General features: G+C 37.4%; 2 protein-coding genes across 7 annotated transcripts in view; one reads left to right on the top strand and one right to left on the bottom strand.

The window, feature by feature from the left end:
• LOC127416913 (glycerophosphodiester phosphodiesterase domain-containing protein 5-like) overlaps window positions 1-15,110 on the top strand; it is a 53,763-nt gene extending 38,653 nt beyond the window's left edge. For 3 of the 4 annotated variants that reach the window (XM_051656513.1, XM_051656512.1, XM_051656511.1), the window contains exons 11-16: window positions 4,671-4,895; window positions 5,123-5,280; window positions 7,169-7,316; window positions 8,102-8,184; window positions 9,589-9,668; window positions 10,645-15,110. In XM_051656513.1, the coding sequence (XP_051512473.1) occupies window positions 4,671-4,895; window positions 5,123-5,280; window positions 7,169-7,316; window positions 8,102-8,184; window positions 9,589-9,668; window positions 10,645-10,766 (816 nt within the window). In that variant the 3' untranslated portion in view covers window positions 10,767-15,110. The remainder of the gene's footprint in view (window positions 1-4,670; window positions 4,896-5,122; window positions 5,281-7,168; window positions 7,317-8,101; window positions 8,185-9,588; window positions 9,669-10,644) is intronic. The other variant, XM_051656514.1, reaches the window with a different exon arrangement.
• Window positions 15,111-15,300: 190 nt separating this feature from the next.
• Window positions 15,301-20,555, bottom strand: part of LOC127416899 (unconventional myosin-VIIa) — a 65,295-nt gene continuing 60,040 nt past the window's right edge. For 2 of the 3 annotated variants that reach the window (XM_051656490.1, XM_051656491.1), the window contains 4 exons: window positions 20,395-20,511; window positions 20,121-20,204; window positions 19,894-20,013; window positions 15,301-18,066 (listed from right to left, as the gene is read on the bottom strand). In XM_051656490.1, the coding sequence (XP_051512450.1) occupies window positions 17,974-18,066; window positions 19,894-20,013; window positions 20,121-20,204; window positions 20,395-20,511 (414 nt within the window). In that variant the 3' untranslated portion in view covers window positions 15,301-17,973. The remainder of the gene's footprint in view (window positions 18,067-19,893; window positions 20,014-20,120; window positions 20,205-20,394; window positions 20,512-20,555) is intronic. The other variant, XM_051656492.1, reaches the window with a different exon arrangement.

Below are 20,555 nucleotides of genomic sequence, written 5' to 3'. Positions count from 1 at the left end.
AGTGAATAGGGCAAATCCATAATTCCGGTGTTGTGTAGCATCACATAACTTTTGACAATCCCATTTCATGAAAGAGCTGTTCGACTTCGGTTCATTCATCACACTGGAAAAGTCAAGTGCATTGCATTGTGGGATACAGTATTCCATGCAGTATCAAAGTCCCTTTCAAGGCTAGTCAGTCCACTCAGCGGCCATCTTTGGAACGCCTCCGGGCAGGCTGGGCAGCTGTTTTCTATGTAAATAAGCGGGAAAGTGCAGCTCCTATCTACTTGTATGTGGAAAGACCGAAATCTTCAAAATAGTTGGTCAAGATTATGATCAAAGAACATATTTCAAATAAGCAGTAAAATCTGACAACAATGGTATCATAAATTGTGCTGCTTCAGCTCAGATCACGCTAAAAAATGCTAATTTTCAGGCTGGTTAAGCTAATGCGTATGCACGGTTTTGAGTTGACTGATAGACTGTATCTAAAAGGTCATTGGCTCTTTTACCTGTAAGGCAGTACTTCCTTTTCTACATCCATTGGCCATTCCAATTTCTCCCATTCATTTTAATAGCAGTGGTCCGTCTCTGCTAAACTGTCTCTGGCAGTATGCTTTTATTTTGGTAAATGTACTAGTAGGCCATCTATGTATTCCATGCATATGGAACATTTGCATATTGTGCATCGTACACATACTTTAATCCACAGAAACTGTAGAGTAGTATGCTATTCCGAACATGTTTGTGTTAAAAATAATGACAAAAGGTTGATTTTTCGTTTTGCCATATGTTTTATTTTATGCTGATGTTTTTAGCTGTTACATTTAAGAGAAGTGACTCTGATACTGTAATTACTAATTTCTATTTTTCATTTAAAAGAGGGATAATATGTTTGCTGAATATTTGTGAAATTTTGTTATTTTCCAGCATTTTCCAGTATTTAGTTGGCCGAACACGTTGTTCTTTCATAGTAATTGTACTTAAAAGAATCCATTATATCAGAGAAGGCACCAAATCGATTGAGTGTTTTCTGAGAATTCACCCAGAAGCAAGTCCTTTGAGGATTTTTTGGCCAAAACAGATTAAAAAAAAAACATTGTGTTTTTATAAAACTTATGCAGTAAACATCCAAATATGCTCTGGTTCTTGGCCAATTGAGGAATTAACCTCAGAAATCCATCTTAAATCCCGGGGTGGAATCAATTGGGATTAAAGGATTCGTACTGGAATTAGGTTTTGCAAGGAGGTACCATGCGTCACTGTTCCAGCCAACCCTAAAAGACATGCGACTGCAACAAGGGCTGGACCTTAGCCAAGTTTATTAGTGTTATGTGGATTGTAATTGTAGTCAAAAGGTGGAATACATGTACCATCTTTGAGGTACTTGGTGACAGTTCTTCAGAATTGTGCTTTGCAATAACCGTAGTCAGACTACATGACATATTTAATTTGACAAACAAAAAGAAGGCTGTGAAGTACGGAAATACACTCTGTTACAGTTTTTGTTGTACCATTGTGTAGGGCAGTAGAGCACGGTGTCACTTCTTTAAAGGGGTCATTACATGAGGAATCCATTTTTCCTTGATTTTTTTTAACATATAAATGGTCATTGTACTATAAAAACATACTGTAAGTTTCAGAACTCAAAACTTCACCCTCACTGCAAAAAGCGCATTTTGAAACCAAGCTGCCAAAACGAATCGTTCTCTACTTCCTCCACATTGTGATGTCACACTGTGGTAGACATTTACATCTGACTGCCTCCGCAACAACATATCAATGCCTACTTTACCTTATCACTTCTGTAGCCCCGCCTAGTAGTGGTGAGCAGTGAGATGGTAAGGAGAGAGCAGGTCAGTCAAGAGCAGAGAGCCAGTCAGAACAGTGGGCGTTTACTGTCAAGTCTTAAAGGAGAAGTAGCACCAAAACCGAGCGTTTCTGACAGAGGGTCAGAATGATGGTAGAAAATAATCATGTTTTGCAAATATATGACTGTTTTTTGTGCAAAAAACTTTACTAATATTATACAGATGTGGCCTTTGTGAATGCGCATCAAAGGGAAACAGATCCTGTGACATCACACGGTGTGACGTGACATTAGGCAGTACAGGAGAGACATGATCAGTAGAGGGCAGTCGTGTTTCATTTGAACCAACACCAATTGCTAATGGTTTAGTCAGTGAGTTAATTTCTCACATGGGACCACCTTAGCCAGTTTCAAAAAAATGAACAGCAAGCAATATTGATCAGCAATGGCAATAAACTATTGTTGATTTCATATCACTGACTAGAAGCATAAATGTATGAAACTGTCACACGTTTCATTTTGATATATACTATTTCGTTAGGCTATACTCATTTTTCACTGGTCCTATCTCGTGCCGAAGCCCATGCACAACTTGTGCTTGGCCGGGGATCTGTGAATCTCTCTCGCAACCGTAGTGTAGCAGGCAGCAACAAAGGACGTCAAACAAGGACAAGCCATTTTTATTGAGTGTGTATACTGTATACATGCCGATAAACCACTAATGATTCAGTTACTAAAATAAATTTTATTTGGTATTCACATTCTGATTATATTGATGCATAAATATGCACAAATGGATTACTTAAAGCTCAAATTCTTAAAAAGAACATTGCCTTCAAACTGCCCCATTCATGATTCTTTTGTTTCAGGTCTAACACATCTCTCCTTTTCAGCTAGAAATTGGGGGAGGGAAGTGCTATATTTTTTCAAAGTTGGCCTAAATGTTATGAAGAAATTGATCAGAGAACATTATGCATATATTTTCGTATAGCTTAAAAATCAACATTTATACTGAAAGCCATAACAACTTGAAAGGTACACGCTAAATTTTATTATATTACGGGGGTTTGGGGGTGTAGGATGTCTGATGTAGGTGTGAATTGTCCCTTCCTCCATTAGGATAGTCTAATTCCTACAAGGAAAGTTTCTTATACATATACCTTAGCTTACATTAACAATGGAATAGGGTACCATATAAATTTACTAGTATTCAGTATTACTGCCTGTAATGTTTAATTTTTAAATAAACCGCCTTTTTTGCTGGAATAAAACCAGTTAACTTGGCTGTTACACATTAAGCTCTGAGGTTTTAGGCCACAGTGTATGTGTGAAATTCAGACTTGGCTCTATCCGCTATGTGCTGTCATATAGCCTACTGTACATGTAAATAATATCGTATGCCATATTTTTATTCCCTACCACAAATGGTTTATTTAAATCTCAAACAGCATATGTGGTATAAGAAAGGGAAGACTCTCTTTCTCTTAAAACAGTGGTAAAGAACCGCCAAGTAATGGTAATAAAAATAATACTAACAATATCCACTATACAATATAAAGTAAAATAAACATTTGACACAACATTAAGGAACATAAATAAATGATCTTTCATGCACAGGTGAGCGTGGGACAGGACGTTTATTTGCACTCTTTGTATGGTGGACTTTAATCATCAAAGCTCAGGTAAAATTTCACCCATGAGTGCAACTACGGCATGACACGCAAACATCAGCAGTCTACTGCAATCAGCAGAATCTAGCTTAAAGTTTTAAGAAACTTGACTTTAAGAAAAGAAAGCGTTTATTAAAGCGAAAAACTCATTGCTTGGAAATGGTTATAAGTGAGCAAGATGCAATGGCCAAGTACCTCCACCAACTGTAAGGGGCTGTTCACACCGTACACTTTTGTAACCAGCAATTTGTTTTTCTATGTAAACATGCGTAAGACGAACTCTAGAGTTTAGAGTTTCACTTTGTTTTTGATTATTCGGCGTCTCGTGCAGGAGCGCTGTTTTTTTTAGATGCTATGTCTAATTAAAACGAAATTTAAAAAGCATCTTGAGACACCTGCTTTCTGTTAAACTGTATTTGTTGCGCTGTGTCTAGCCTTTTTTAGCACAAGAATGCGATCGATCTGAAGTCATCGTCAGTGCTTGGCACAAATCCAAAATTCAAATGCACAGTTTTAACATTTGAATGTGCATTTTTTTCTTAAATTCAACGAATATTCGGAATTTGAATTTGACAGCCCTACTCTGTTTTTGGCACCATTCGGAGTAAATTCTAGAGACTGCTGCTCATGAAAATCCCAGGAGATCAGCAGTTACAGAAATACTCAAACCAGCCCATAATCTTTTAAAATAACCTAATACAATTTTTCAAGGAACTCGTGGCCTCCCTGCAATAAACGCGTATAGCAGCCCACACTTTGGAAACGCACATGTAAGAATCAGCCTCACTTTCAGTCACATTTGCAGTCCAGTTCCCCAGAATCTACGCCCCTGTGAGATACTGTATGACGCACCCACAAAAGACTCAGCAGGCGACCTGTAACTAACTAGACAAAGGGGCACGAGCTGTTCCTCAAGGCTTTCATGCACCACCTGGTGGATATTTTCAGAAGTATGTCTGATATATTTTTCGGTATGTCGAGTGATTTCACATGATGGATTGCATGATGGCGCATGAAAAAACGCGCATTTTCAAAGGCCGCATCTGTAAGTGAACCTCAAAGAACATATTAAAATAATAAAAATATGCATGTCGTGGCCCCTTTAAACAGTTCTTACTTGTACATTTGCAGTCATGAAATCAAAGGCAAATAAAATCTCTAATTGCTCACACAGTCAAATAATTTTTCAGTTTTGTCTCTCCTCTCAGAGGGATCCTTTTGGGACAGTCTCCTCTCTTGATGTAGATGAGAGGGTTCAAGTCCAGAACCAGACAGTACTCACCCTGAAGGAGTTTCTCAACCTGGCTGCCCAACATGGAAATCTGGTGATCTTTGACCTGAGACGTCCACCCCGAGGTCATCCGTACAGGGACTCGTGGATCACTCGCACCCTTGAGGTCCTACACAACGAGTCCTGTATTAACTCTAGCCAGGTAATATTTCATACTATGGACCATATATCATGACTGCAGAATTGCTGTTAGCTTTAAAATAAAATAAAGCTAAAGGAATAGTTCACCCAAAATGAATGACTCCAAAAATCACCATTAAAGTACCACAAATGTAATTGATTCCCTTTATACTCTATAATGAAAATGCAATTTATTATAAGAATAGTGATGTGTTACATTGTGTTTCTGAATTGTTCTCTCTCTCATAGGTCTTGTGGCTGCCGGCGGACCAAAGGAGTGTGGTACAGGAGCTTGACCCAGAGCTACAGCAGACATCTGGAGATCACGCCCCCATAGAGGAGCTACAGGAGGAACATATCGTCCGACTCAACCTCCATTACAGTTACATATCACAGGAGCAGATCAGGTACATCATACATAATACATCAGACTGTTAAATGACACTGTGCTGAAACAGCATTTGCTGGCTCTGATTTATCACACTGTAATCGTTGACTCTGGTCAAAACATTTTTCATGTGTCTGATATCATGCAAATCCATATTCAGTAATATCATATACAGTATGTTGGCATTAGGAGTGGGCAGTGTAACCAAAATCTTATGAATTACCATGTGGTAATGCCTATTTGCATAATCCAGTAAATGAAATACTTAAAAAATGAAAGATGCTTTTTATTTGGACCTTGGAACCAAACCAAGAAATATGACTATTCGAAACAAAATGAAAGATAAGTCTGGCATCTGTGCAAAAACAGCATCAAATTACCAAGTAAAACACAATATTTAGCAGGAAATAATGTAGGGCGGGACTATACTTTATCTATCAGGATGTGATTAGATTGTGGATTATTAATATTGTTTTGCTCCGCCCACGTGGTCTTGGTTACATCAATAGAAACTTTTTTCTTTTGTCGACAGAAAAGTTGTTTCAAAGGCATAGAGAGATATGAAATTGTGATAAAATATTATGAAAACAAACTTTTTTTCTTTTAGAATAATGTGCTCTGATGAATTGTATATAATAAGCAAATATGGTAAGTTTTGATTTATTTTTGTCCTTAAAGGAATAGTTCTCCAAAAAATTTAAATTCTCTCATCATTTACTCACCCTCATGCTATCCCAGATGTGTATGACTTTCTTTCTTCTGCAGAACAGAAACAGAGAATTTTAGAAGAGTTTCTCAGCTCTGTAAGTCCATAAAATGCAAGTGAATTGTGGCCAAAACTTTGAAGCTCCAAAAAAGCACATAAAGGCAGCATAAAATTAATCCATATCGCAAAATATGCAATTCACATTTATCGTGCATATCGCCAACCAACTAGTGGGCAGGCAGGAGAAAGAAAAAAAATATATAGAAGGAGTAAAGGAAAGGAAAAAAAATCACATTTGCACAACAGCACAGTGAGTGGCCTAACCTAACCCTTTCCCTAACTCTAACCGTGTGAGTAACCCCACCCCCTTCTGGAGTTACCCCGCCCTCTTTCTGAGATTTTGCCCCATTTGAAGATCTCTGGGTTGCAGCTATACCTACTTGTCCTCACATGAACAAATGGAGCCCATTAAGGAGGGCTGGTCGAAAGTGGAGATTGATAAAAAAGCACTTAAATATTGATCTGTTTTTCACCCACACCTATTATATCACTTCTGAAGACATGGATTTTAACACTGGAGTCGTATGGATTACTTTTATGCTGCCTTTATGTATTTTTTGGAGCTTCAAAGTTTTGGTCATCATTCACTTGCATAAAGCGACCTTGAGCTGTGGGAAAGGTGCTTAATAAATGAAATGTATTTTTATTACTTTATTATTATTATTATTATTATGGCCCAACAGAGCTGAGATATTCTTCTAAAAATCTTAATTTGTGTTCTGCAGAAGAAAGAAAGTAATGCACATCTGGGATGGCTTGAGTGTGAGTAAATGATGAGAGAATTTTCATTTTTGGTTGAGCTATTCTTTCTTGAGCTTCTTTCTTATGGAGCAATTGCAGTATTTCCTCCTTTTCAAAATGACACAACTTGCTTGTTCTCACAGCATTTCTCGATACATATTTTGTTTTTAAGTTGATACTGTAAAATAAAGCCACATTTCTACCTTAGAAACACAAATGTTCTGGGAAGCACACTCGTTCTCACTGACTTTGACGTCTTTTATTGAACTCTCTGTCGCACTGCAGAGAGAGTTCTCTAATTTCTTCAGATTCTAAAACTTCTTACAGTTGCTGTGACAACCCACCGTCCTGAACCCCACATGACCCTCTGTCTCCTGAATGTGTGTGGTTCTTATTTCAGAAAGTATGCCTCAGTTAACATCAGCACAAACTTGTATGTGATCAGTCAGCCATGGCTGTACTCACTGGCCTGGTGCGCTGGCACTCATTCAGTTACTACGAACGCTCTACATGTCCTGAAGAAACTACAGCATCCCCTGTTCCTCATGGTGAGTTCTATTGTCCCACAGTTGCTTTAAAGGAATAGTTCACCCAAAAATGAAAGAAATCATTTACTCACCCTTATGCCATCCCAGATGTGTATGATGTTCTTTCTTCTGCAGAAAACAAAAGAAGATTTTTAGAAGAATAATTCAGCTCTGTAGGTCCATACAGTGCAAGTGAATGGCTGCCAAAATTTTGAACCTCCAAAAGTCACATACTGTAAATCAGCATAAAAGTAATCCATAAGACTCTAGTGGTTAAATCAATATATTTAGAAGCGATATGATAGGTGTGGGTGAGAAACAGATCGCTTTCACATTCTTCTACTTGTGTTTTTGGTGATTCACATTCTTCATGCATATCCTCCCCTACTGGGCAGAGAAAAGAATTTCAACCAAAAAAGGACTTAAATATTGATCAGTTTCTCACACACACCTATCATATCACTTCTGAAAATCTGGATTTAAACACTGGAGTCATATGGATTACTTTTATGCTGCCTTTATGTGCTTTTTGGAGCATCAAAATTTTGGCACCCATTCGCTTACATTGTATGGACCTACAGAGCTGAGATATTCTTTTAAAAATCATAATTTGTGTTCTGCAGTGAGTAAGTGATTACTTGGGGTGAGTAAGTGATGAGAGACTTTTCATTTTTGGGTGAACTATCCCTTTAATTTATTCTAATCCACCTACTACAGTAACTGTGAAAGTCACAGATATAAAAGTCACAGATATTGAGGTCTGTGATTAGCAGTCACACTCTTCTCTCTTAATCACAAATCCATAGACTCCAGAAGAGTACAATTTGATGTGGATCCTGACAGATATTGTGTCTGCTTTCCTCATCACTGCTGTTTTCATATTCCACTGGTGAGTTCTGTTTCAACTAACCAGCACCACCTTCCTGCAGAGTTTATATTGCGTTCCATTCAAAATCAGATGAGATTCAGCATGATTATTTATGTAAAATACTTTTAAATAGTTGACATATCCTTTAGTGTGTCATTCTATACTCCATCTAAAACAATTATAAACAGCATTAATTTTAAATATGTGTTTTGTATTTGTGATGCATGGAATTATTATGCAAATATTATTCATGTAAATTCTATGAATTAAGAGACTATGTGGAATATTTCTGTTTTTAAAGTTGAAATCTTATATAAAGCATTAAACTTAGTACAAGTATAAATCTTAGCACCTAAGATTACATTTTCCGTTAATCATTCATATAAATGAATTTCGGCTGATTAGCCCAATTCAGAGCTGGCGGTGTGTCCTCACGGCCCAGCCCCGCCCTCCACCTCGTCACACTCCTCCATCGCCCGACTCAGGCCAGGCATGACGCACTCCCTTCCTGGAGGGGGTGCGTTGCCCTTCCGTGCCCTTCCGTGCCTGCCAGCAGGTCTTCCCTGCCTTTCTGGAGCCCTGGGAGAGACGAGGGGAGGGAAAGGGGAGAAGGAAAGAGCGAGGCGGAGCGACAGAGGGAAAGAGAAAAACTTGCCTGCCGGTTCCCGGACACACTGTCATCTGGTCCTCAACTGCTCCTCCTCCCTCTGGCGGACGGCAGAACCGCGGAACCGCTCCTCCCCTTTTTCGGTGGATAACAGCAATTCATCTGGCTGTCGGCGGCCGGCAGCGATCCCTCCGTCCCCAGGCAGACAGCCGCGGCTGCTCCTTTGGCGGACGGCAGTGGCAAGGACATCCCTCCTGCCTCCCGAGTTTCGACACCACTGTAACAGTATAAGGACGGGCAAGGAGGAGGCGGGAACCGGCTGAAAAGTCATTGTAAAATTGAATGACATAAATGAACTTAAAACAATATAAAACATAAACGAACAGCCACACATGCAGCACAGCCCCGTGTCTCTCTCTCTCTCTCTCTCGAACTGGTGCCTCCGGCTCGTCTTTATCCCCCTTTCGGCTGATTAGCCCAATTCAGGGCTGGCTGGCCGTGTGTCCTCATGGCCCGGCCCCGCCCTCCTCTTCGTCATAGACACGTTATGAGAATCTACCGATATTCCTCCTTGATATCTCAGACTTCCGACCATATATTTTTCTGTCGTCCGATGCTCGGAATATGACGTTTAAAGAAACAAAATAGCAATGCTAGAATTTGTTGTGCAGGTGTACAGTTATCAACAGGATAATTAAAGGATAATTTAATGTGTTTTACACACCTATTTCTGCAAACATATGTACCCTGTTCTACAATACACTGTCAATCTCAGCTGCATCATGGGATAAAATTACCTGTCATGTTTCCTTCTGCAGGTGGCGTGAGAGAGGTTTGCCTTTCTGGTCTGGTAGTAGACAGGTGAATGAGAACGGACCATACAGCAAGTTCAGGACAGGTAAGCTAATGCTTCTTGGGCCTAAATCTCATATCATCCTGCATGTGCTGTCCGGCTCCGTGGCTGTGTTCGGAATAGCATACTAACATACTACTCTTGCATTTTCTACATTATGTATAAAACTAGATTTAAAATGCAAAATAGATTTTAATAGTTAATTGGACGCCTTTCGCATTTAAACATGCACTATTGCATAATGCATAGTGATTTAATTGTTTTTTAAAGTAGTCTTTTAAAAAAAAAAAAATACAAACAATAAAACTATATTGAAAAATACAAAATGTAAAGTGTATTTATAAATACAAAAAAATATTAAAAAGTGCAAAAATATGAAATAATTATATAAAAAATATTTTTTATATATTTTTTAACTGTTTTTTTTTTTTTTTTAAGAAAAGTCGGCAGTATATAGTGTATACTGCACAGTATGCAGTGAGCAGTATGCTGGTATTCCACTCCGAACATGTTTTTTGCTATACTGCATGTCCTGTTTCTTGTTTGCTGTAGTTGTATTTTAGTTACAGTGACCCCAACAAGTATTCAAGTATAAGAAAATCACAAAAGATATCTAAGCATACTAAAATGTATTTGCTAATTTGCTATGATACTAAAGCTTTTCTTAGAACTATTGTAACTTTTCTGGATAATTTTTTGCTATGACTTAACACCAACTGTTGGATAAAAGGTGATTTTTAGTGGATGTATGGATACATGAAATTCCTTACAAAAATGTACCATCAGCACTACCATGTGCATAATTTTACAAACAGAGCCATACATTTGCAAAAAATGAGATGACAAGTATTGAAAAACTATAGATATAGTTATCTGATGCTGGGGTAGTTTTGCAAGCAGAAAAGCGGGAAAAATACTTTACAAAAAAAAAAGAAAATATATATTTTTTTAGTTTTGTCGTGAACTTTGTCCTTTGCTTGCACATCCAAAGCAGCACTTTGAATGTGTCTCTGTGCGTTAGAATCGTCTGAGGTGCAAGGCATCCGTTGGAACCCACTGTTCTTTGATGGGCCCTCACTGGCCCTGGACCCCGACCTCTCCCTGCATGTCCCCCCTGTGCATGGCTTCCCTGTGCCCATCTGACCCCCTCCTCATCACTCTCATTACTGTTCTGAGACTGAGCCCATATATTTCTCCTTCCACATGCCTCCATACGGCAGAGCTCAGTGATGTCTGGTCCATCTCGAGTGTCACCGTTCGAGAAGAAGCTCAGAGCTCGCCCGTCACACCAAACCTGCCCACCATTTCAGAAGAGCCGCCCATTTGAGACAGAGATCTTTGGGAAAACAGCAGCAGAAAGGAATGAAGACTGCTGACCGCATGGCCATCACCCGTCCATTTGCATATGAGCTTTAAACTGCTGCAGATGTGGACCAGAGCGTCAATCCACATAGCATAACTGCAAAAGAACTGTAAAAATTATTAATAATAAAAGATTTTTTCTTTTCTTTTTTAGTCTAGCCATGACAATAGTAAAACCTCAGTGGGTCAAACCTGGACATACATGTGCGACAGCTGTACTGATATACAGTACATGGATTCATTTGAACATAAATGAGAAATATGCCCCTAAATGTCTATGATGTTATAGTCCTGACACCATAGTGCTTTGATATATACTACTATATCGTACTGAATGATTACTATATTAATATACCATGGTATTATAAGGTATTTCAAAACATTACATGGTAAATGTCCAAAAAACCATTGTAGTACTGTTTTTGTTAAAAAATCAACTAATGTATTTTACCAGTTATTCTCCAAATTAGTGGCATATGACGATGAATCCATCATTCTGTTTGTTGCTTTAGAGTACTTCTGTTATTATGTGAAACAAAGGAACAGCTGAATATGCCTGTTTAAGGCCCCGATGCAAATAGCAAAGTATTAAATATGGCAAAAGGAACTACTGCATCTATAAAGATTTCAGACTTTCTCTGAACATTTAAGATGTCCGATTCATTGCATGATGTGATTATATGTAAAAGTTTACTCACAATCAGGAAGACATAAGCCAAACAGACAATCTGGATTTGAAAGGTTTAGATATGAATATCTGATGACAGAATTGTTGACTGTAATCACAGGTAATTTCTGCAAGGACATGCTTGTTCTCTAAATGAATCGACTTCTGATCAAACATGTTTTTTGTTATTTATTTGCAAGTGAATAATAAATATGAACATAAAGCATTTTTCATAATGCCAGGGTAAAACAGCAGCTCAAATGTTTGCTGATGCTCTTTCATGCGTGAGCTCCTAATCATACAGCATTTGCATGTTAAAACAGTGAAGCACTGGACTGCATACATGGAATGGTGAAGAAACATCGCTGCCTGTATAAAATGCAATGCATAGTATGAGTTCTACTTACTGAATCTGTTTTATGTAACTTATATGTTTGTAAATAAAGTTTGATCTCTTTTGTGTTACTCTACATCTGCAGTTAGGACATAATAATAATAGAAAACAGCAGACTAAGTATCACCAAATTTTATAAAAGTTTTTGCTATTCCTGAGAATGTCAGCACCATAGTACCCAATTTAAAGTCTCTTAATTCTTAAACTGTATTGTTGAACCCATGTCATAATCCATGTGAATTATGAAAATAAATGACAAACACTGTACATTCTTACTAGAACATCAGATATAAAATTTGATTTATTACTAACATGGTGCATTTACATAAAGGAGTGGCAAAATGGCAATAGTTTTATCTGCTATATAGCACTTTTTATCTGATCATAAATTAATTGCCACACAAAAAAACAACAACAGATATTTTCTGTAGTTCAGGTTAGTTAGGATGTCACTATATGTTAGCCAAATTTAGTGTTAAAGGACATTTGTGGTCCAAATAAAGGCCATAAATAAAGTTAGTAACCCTATGATGCTGTGCATATATCATATTTGATACGTCATTTTCTAAAGCCTTGACATCATCAACATGATCAAATCTGAAAAACCTATTGGTCCGTGCTCTTCTGGAAGTAGAAGACCCTGTAATATCATTTCCAAAATGTCCGACTTCGTATTACGATGGTCATGTCTTTTTGCTGCAAAGTTTTATTTTATTTTGATAAAGCAACAGTACAGTGTGCATTGTTACTGATATTTAGGGATCCAAGCACTGAAGATGCTGGAACCCTATTGTGTCTGTACTGATTTTCTTCTTCTTCTTATTATTCTTTTTCTGCCCTAAAAGCATATGGGCAGCCAAAACCATAAGTCCTAGAGACACCAAAGTTGGCAGGATGGTCCCAAATACCCCCTTCTACTCAGGCGCATACACACACACACCCATCCGACACTAGGTGGCACTATAATAAGCACTTTTACATTTTGGTCAAGTTAAAATGAACAAAACATATATCTCCTATTTTATTTCCGGTTAAAAACTTTTCGTAAAACCTACTTTCGTGAACTAGTCCAAGGCCGTGTGTCCAATTTACTCTAAAATTTGCACGTATGATCTAGGGACTGTCCTGACAAAAAGTTCTTTTTTTTTCTTTGGATTTTTGATTTGTTAAATTGTTTCGAAGATATTAATTAATTATTTGGGCATGCCCCAAATGTACTCAATGGGCCATATCTTCTCAACACAAAGTCCAAACTTTACGAAACCTGGTATATGTTCATACCAAATCATTTTGAGGATACATGCAAAGTTTCATCCATTTTCGCCACTAGGGGGCGCTACAGCTAAAAAATACTTAAAACTCTGTAATCGTATGAGTGAAAAAGTTGAAATTTGGCATGGATCATCTTTGGGTCACGTGCTAACATACCCTTACAAAAACTATTAGGCAAGTGAACAAAAATGGCCAATCAAATCAAATTTCAGAAGCTAATAACTTGCGTTACAAATGGCCGATCATTATTAAATTTACGGTGCACTTACAGGTCACCAAACTGTATACCAAATTTGGTGAGAATCAGCCTCAAGGTGGCGCTATAATGAGCTAATTTTCATTTTTGCTAATAACTTCCGAATTGTTAGGGCTAGAATCAAAATTATTTTTCCTACTGATTTCTTGAGTCAAGGCGAACAAAACATACAGGTGCATCTCAGTAAATTAGAATGTCGTGGAAAAGTTCATTTATTTCAGTAATTCAACTCAAATTGTGAAACTCGTGTATTAAATAAATTCAGTGCACACAGACTGAAGTAGTTTAAGTCTTTGGTTCTTTTAATTGTGATGATTTTGGCTCACATTTAACAAAAACCCACCAATTCACTATCTCAAAAAATTAGAATACATCATAAGACCAATAAAAAAAAACATTTTTAGTGAATTGTTGGCCTTCTGGAAAGTGTGTTCATTTACTGTATATGTACTCAATACTTGGTAGGGGCTCCTTTTGCTTTAATTACTGCCTCAATTCGGCGTGGCATGGAGGTGATCAGTTTGTGGCACTGCTGAGGTGGTATGGAAGCCCAGGTTTCTTTGACAGTGGCCTTCAGCTCATCTGCATTTTTTGGTCTCTTGTTTCTCATTTTCCTCTTGACAATACCCCATAGATTCTCTATGGGGTTCAGGTCTGGTGAGTTTGCTGGCCAGTCAAGCACACCAACACCATGGTCATTTAACCAACTTTTGGTGCTTTTGGCAGTGTGGGCAGGTGCCAAATCCTGCTGGAAAATGAAATCAGCATCTTTAAAAAGCTGGTCAGCAGAAGGAAGCATGAAGTGCTCCAAAATTTCTTGGTAAACGGGTGCAGTGACTTTGGTTTTCAAAAAACACAATGGACCAACACCAGCAGATGACATTGCACCCCAAATCATCACAGACTGTGGAAACTTAACACTGGACTTCAAGCAACTTGGGCTATGAGCTTCTCCACCCTTCCTCCAGACTCTAGGACCTTGGTTTCCAAATGAAATACAAAACTTGCTCTCATCTGAAAAGAGGACTTTGGACCACTGGGCAACAGTCCAGTTCTTCTCCTTAGCCCAGGTAAGACGCCTCTGACATTGTCTGTGGTTCAGTAGTGGCTTAACAAGAGGAATACGACAACTGTAGCCAAATTCCTTGATACGTCTGTGTGTGGTGGCTCTTGATGCCTTGACCCCAGCCTCAGTCCATTCCTTGTGAAGTTCACAAAATTCTTGAATCGATTTTGCTTGACAATCCTCATAAGGCTGCGGTTCTCTCGGTTGGTTGTGCATCTTTTTCTTCCACACTTTTTCCTTCCACTCAACTTTCTGTTAACATGCTTGGATACAGCACTCTGTGAACAGCCAGCTTCTTTGGCAATGAATGTTTGTGGCTTACCCTCCTTGTGAAGGGTGTCAATGATTGTCTTCTGGACAACTGTCAGATCAGCAGTCTTCCCCATGATTGTGTAGCCTAGTGAACCAAACTGAGAGACCATTTTGAAGGCTCAGGAAACCTTTGCAGGTGTTTTGAGATGAGTTAGCTGATTGGCATGTCACCATATTCTAATTTGTTGAGATAGTGAATTGGTGGGTTTTTGTTAAATGTGAGCCAAAATCATCACAATTAAAAGAACCAAAGACTTAAACTACTTCAGTCTGTGTGCATTGAATTTATTTAATACACGAGTTTCACAATTTGAGTTGAATTACTGAAATAAATGAACTTTTCCACGACATTCTAATTTATTGAGATGCACCTGTATATCTCCGATTTTATTTCCATCGATAAAAATGTTCCGCCATTTTTAATTTTTGGAACACCTATTTTTATGAACTCCTAGGCCATTTGTCCAATTTTTTCAAAATTATACACGTATCATCTAGGGACCATCATGACAAAAAACTGCTTTCAGATTTTTGATTTGTGAAAACGTTTCAAAGATATAAGCTAATTAATTCATACAAAAACAATTCGACAAATCAACAAACATGGCCGCCAGCAGCCAATCAAATTTCAGCAGCTAATAACTTGATTTGCGAATGGCCAATCGTTATGAAATTTGCAGTGGATTTGCAGGTCACCAAAATTAGGCTGTATACTAAAGTAAACTAAACAAGGTGGTGCTATAATGAGCTAATTTGCATTGTTGCTAAAGACTCCAGAACCACAAGGGCTAGAATAAAAACATCTGTTTCTTCTGAATCCATCAGTGCCCCTAAATCATTTGTTCATGTTCTGGCCATAAGTGCTTGGACCCAGATGATTGCCGCTTGCAGCTATATTTTAAATGTACTATTTGCTGAATTAAAGCAACTTGTGCTTGCTTACAATTTTGTACATTATTTTATTTAAAAAATCATCATCAAATGCATGTATCAAATATGTTACAACAGGTTTTTGAGGTATAATCATAACATTCCGTTCATGCCCACCACAAATAAATAAATAAATAAATAAATAAATGTATAAGACATTTAAAGTCAGAATTGATACTTATATGTATTTTTATATATGCACCCTGCTCTATCATTTTAAAGGTCTCATTGATTTATATTATTAGCTATTAGGGTTAGGTAGGGTTAGCTACAAACTCTTGAGACCCAGCAAAAAAACAGTTTACAATTTCACTTGTTTAAATGACAATATAGTGTTTGAGGCATAAAACATATAATTTAGTATTTGATAAGCTGATTTGTAATGTAGAAGGTCTATATTTCTATAATTTTATAGTCCTCTTAAAGTACACCAAGATTTACTACTGTGGCAAGTATAAGCTAAGAGAAATGTAAATAAAGGTCCTATACAAAAATGAACTGCTGGGTCTCAGGAGGACAATGACCTTAAAGTATAAAATCTGAAGAAAATAACTAAAAATAAAAATAAGTAAATATATAAATATCACAATTATATTTATAGGTTCAAAAACAGCTCCATTAAAAAAAAAATTATGACTATTATTTTATATATCAGGCTTTATAAGTTGAATAACTCTAGTGAACATTGACAGCATAAACATATCTATAACCGACCACCCGTATGTAGATGCAATTTTAAAATAAGGCCATGTATATTATGTTTCTCTTGTTTCACTCTTGAAATACATTTCATGTGCTTCTCTCTCCAGCATAAAATGAATTTAAACTCTGACTCAGACTCAACGCTTTCACCATCGCTCAGATGGAAACGAGGTTATGAAGGCATATCTACAGATGAGAGTAGATTGTGCAAACTTGTAAATTTTTTAAAAAAGGTCAGTATGTGCTTCACTCTAGCCTGTAAAAACAAAGTTACTTATCTTCCAAAAATGTAAGGCTTAAGGCTTGTAGTGTAACAACACTATTTAAAAAGGTTAACACAATCAAAATGAATTTAAGTTGCACAATTCACAAATTTAACATAGTAACATTTTAACTTCAAAAAGCACTATTTTTGTTGCCATTAAAATGACTTGGTGAAAAACAGCCAAAACCTCATGCATGTATTCTTTGCAGTATAATTACAGTGTTTACCACATAAATAATCCAAATACTGTATGTTTATGACTGTCAACATGAGGAAGACCACAAAAATGATAAATGACATTCCGTAATGCTGGTAAATGCATAATGTACATGTTACAGGTGCATATACAGTATAGTGGGCACCAAAAGTATTAGGACACTCGAGTCAAATATCTGATTATCATTGCATTAAAATATCAAAGCAAACAAATGCTGCTAGAGCTTTTCTCAGAACTGACTTCACTTTTATGAGCCATTTTTGCGGTGACTTTTAAGCAACTGTTCTCTGTTGTTCATGATTTAAAAAACTTTTCATCTGAAATGTTTTGATTGAAAGGTGTGCTTGTGTCTTGCTTAGAAATTAAAGCCACTTGGTTCGATATTTTGTAATTTCATGCAATCATTTTCACATTTTAATAAGTGTGACTTCAGTGTCTAAATACATTTTGGGATCACTGTACACAGCCAAGCCATTCCAATTCATATTAGACTTGGTGAAATAAAAAATAAAAACATTTGTAAATGTAAATGGTACCTAAATTGTGCATTAACACATAGAGTTTAATACAAATTATGAAGTATATTATCCTACAAAAGACACATAAATGCTGATACACAGTTTCCAAAATCAGATTTTGCACACGCCATTTACAAAAATCGGAAGAGGCAGGGGCAAAGGCCATTTATGGAGTGAAGCAGAATGCTTGCACAGACCTGTCAGAGGTAGTCATCCTCACTGGAGGTGGATGAAGAGTCTTCGTTGGGATACACGGAGCCCTGAGAGCTGGCGGAGGGGCTGCGGCTCATTCTTCACAGTTGGGACGTGAAGGCCCGCCCCCAGCTGCAGGGCCGACCAATGGGCCGCAGCAGGCACACCAGCTCCACCGCCTCGCGCCAGTCAAACGTTCACTTACTGTGGCCGCGAGAATTCCGCTGCTTACTCATGGTGGTCAACATCTGGCTAATGTAGGAGGTCAATAGGTCGTCCATTTTGTAGCCCTGTTGTGAGTAAACAAGGGAAGCAACTGCTACAATCAAATTTTCTTTCACTAAACCATTCATTTTAAACAAATAAGGAAGAAACTACTTTATTTCATCTAGCCTTGTATTTCTTGAATGGTATACAAGGAAGAGTAGAGTACAGTATGGTACAGTATAGTCCAGGACTTTTCAAACGTTGTGATGCCAAGGACCGACTTCCTAAAATATAAAGGCAGCTACATATTTTCATGTATTAAGACCCATTTTTACTGTGAGAGAAATAGTACCCATGGTATTATAACTAAAACATGTTGTTTGCTAAATTAAATAATTGGCTTTTATAATGTCTTTGAACTAAAGCCATAAGCATAGCATAGCATAACAGTGTAGCATAGCAATATAGCATAACCTTGCATACCATATGTTAACATAGAATAGCATAGCGTAACTGCGTAGCATAGCATATCATAGTGTAACATAGCATAGCATTAAATATGTGCCCTTCAAGTGGAGTCAGAAATATCGTAAGTACGAGCACATGAATGGCCCAGTCGTATTTACGAGTGGGGGAGTCGGAATTCTTGATGATACCCCAGTTTCTGAGTTGGGACTTTGGAAAGGGCGTGATAACATGAAAGATGCTGGAAAGAAATGATTTTGCAAAATAGTCTCAACTTCTTTACTTTATTTCAAAAATATTAATTTGTTATATATGACTGTCAACTAATGACTTGTGGTTTGTTTTAAGGAAATTAATTAATAATTTGTTAAATACCATACATTAATAAATCATATATGTTGTGTATAAGTGATGCAGGTTTATTCACTTACATTTATTTACAAGTAGAACAGAAAAAGAGCTTTTGCCGTCAATGATTGTGCATTTAAGTTTGGTTTCTTTATTTTGTTTCCCACTTGAATGTGACATGTCATAGTAACGAATGCCCGATTCAGAGGTAAGAGCTTACCAGGTGCACTTGAAGGCAGCGATAGCATAGTGTAACATCGTAGTGTAGCTTTGCAAAGTGTAACATTGTGTAGTATAGCATAGCACAGCATAGCAGGCTGTGACAGTTGGGTTCCGGAAGTAAAAATCCCATTTATTTTATCCACTGGCTAATTAATTTTTAACAATAACTTATAAACCTTTCAAAGACAGACCTATCATGAGCTCCGAGGTTTTTAATCGATGGTATATGCTTTCGTTGAAGCCAATGGTCCACGTTATTTTAATTATTTAAAAGTCTGATACATGTTTAATATCAGAAATCCTGGTGACAAACTACACTACCCAGGATCCTAAAGAGAAAAGCTGCACCAATCAGAGAATAGCATCCAACAAAGCGAACCAAACAAGTGCTGCAGCAACTGTCCACTTGCATGATGCATTGTGAATGACGCAATTATGACACGAGTCAGTCTCCCTGCATTCTGAAACTACTTAAGTGAATATTTTGCAATTGTTTCTATACTTATAATCAACAACTTTAAATCACTAATTTTATATTCTTCCATTGTTTTTAATTTGATTACGTCACTTGCAATGCTTCATAAGATGGCAGTTTATGCCCTCAATGAAGTCTTTTTTGTCTGAATTTAAAAATAATCTTTGCTTCAAATGAAAGTTTGTAATGATGTGATTCCCTTCGGAGCTGGTTGCTTTAGTTCATGGCTTAGAACTCTTATGGAGGATTTTTATGAAAAGCCTATGGAAAAAATGAATGGGAAAAATCTTCTGGAAACCAGACGTCTGAATAAAGTGGGCGTGTACTGTTGTGCTATATAGTGTGAAATAAAAGTAACTTGTTTTGTGTGTAGTTTGGGACAGTAGAGTGTTTCTCTCACCAGTGACGTCTCACACAGTAGTTTGCTGCCCTGAACCAGGTTCCCAATAGTGATGTGAAAGTATGTGTTACCACTGCTCCAATTAGAAATCTTAGTGAAGGGATGTGTAGTTAAAATATCCTGTAGATTGAAAACAGAGAAAAAAACACAACTGACTGGGATATGAAGGAGAAATGCATATAATAATGTTACTGTAATTATATATAGTCATTGAAACAAACACACACCTTGTTCTTGGGGTCAATCAGACTGACTCCATATTTGTTGATGGCTATGAGCAGAATCTCAGGGAAGTGAGGCTCAGTAGTTTGCTGCATTAATAAGAATGACATAAACATTAAAAGAACCTTCAGTCCACTCATAGCAAAAGACTGACAATTACACCGACCATTTAAAGAACACTGTTCAATTAAAAACATTTGCAATTGTGAATGATACACATGCACATTTACCAAATAATGAGTGTATCTGTAACACGAGTCAATATAATTAGGCCATTACCTTCACTTCGAAGAAGGCAGAACCAAACGTGGGCCATTTGAAAATGATCTTCAGAAACATTAATTTGGCTTCCTCCCTTGATTTACCAGCTTGTCTGTTGAAGTACGCCACAATCGACTGCAAAACGAGGGGGGACCAATAAGGAGAAGCAAATACGGTAA

This window comes from Myxocyprinus asiaticus, chromosome 26 (assembly GCF_019703515.2).
Source record: "Myxocyprinus asiaticus isolate MX2 ecotype Aquarium Trade chromosome 26, UBuf_Myxa_2, whole genome shotgun sequence".
In the NCBI taxonomy this organism is placed as follows: Eukaryota; Metazoa; Chordata; class Actinopteri; order Cypriniformes; family Catostomidae; genus Myxocyprinus; species Myxocyprinus asiaticus.
Note: the sequence above shows the minus strand (reverse complement) of the source record. Positions and strands in the feature narration are given on the sequence as shown.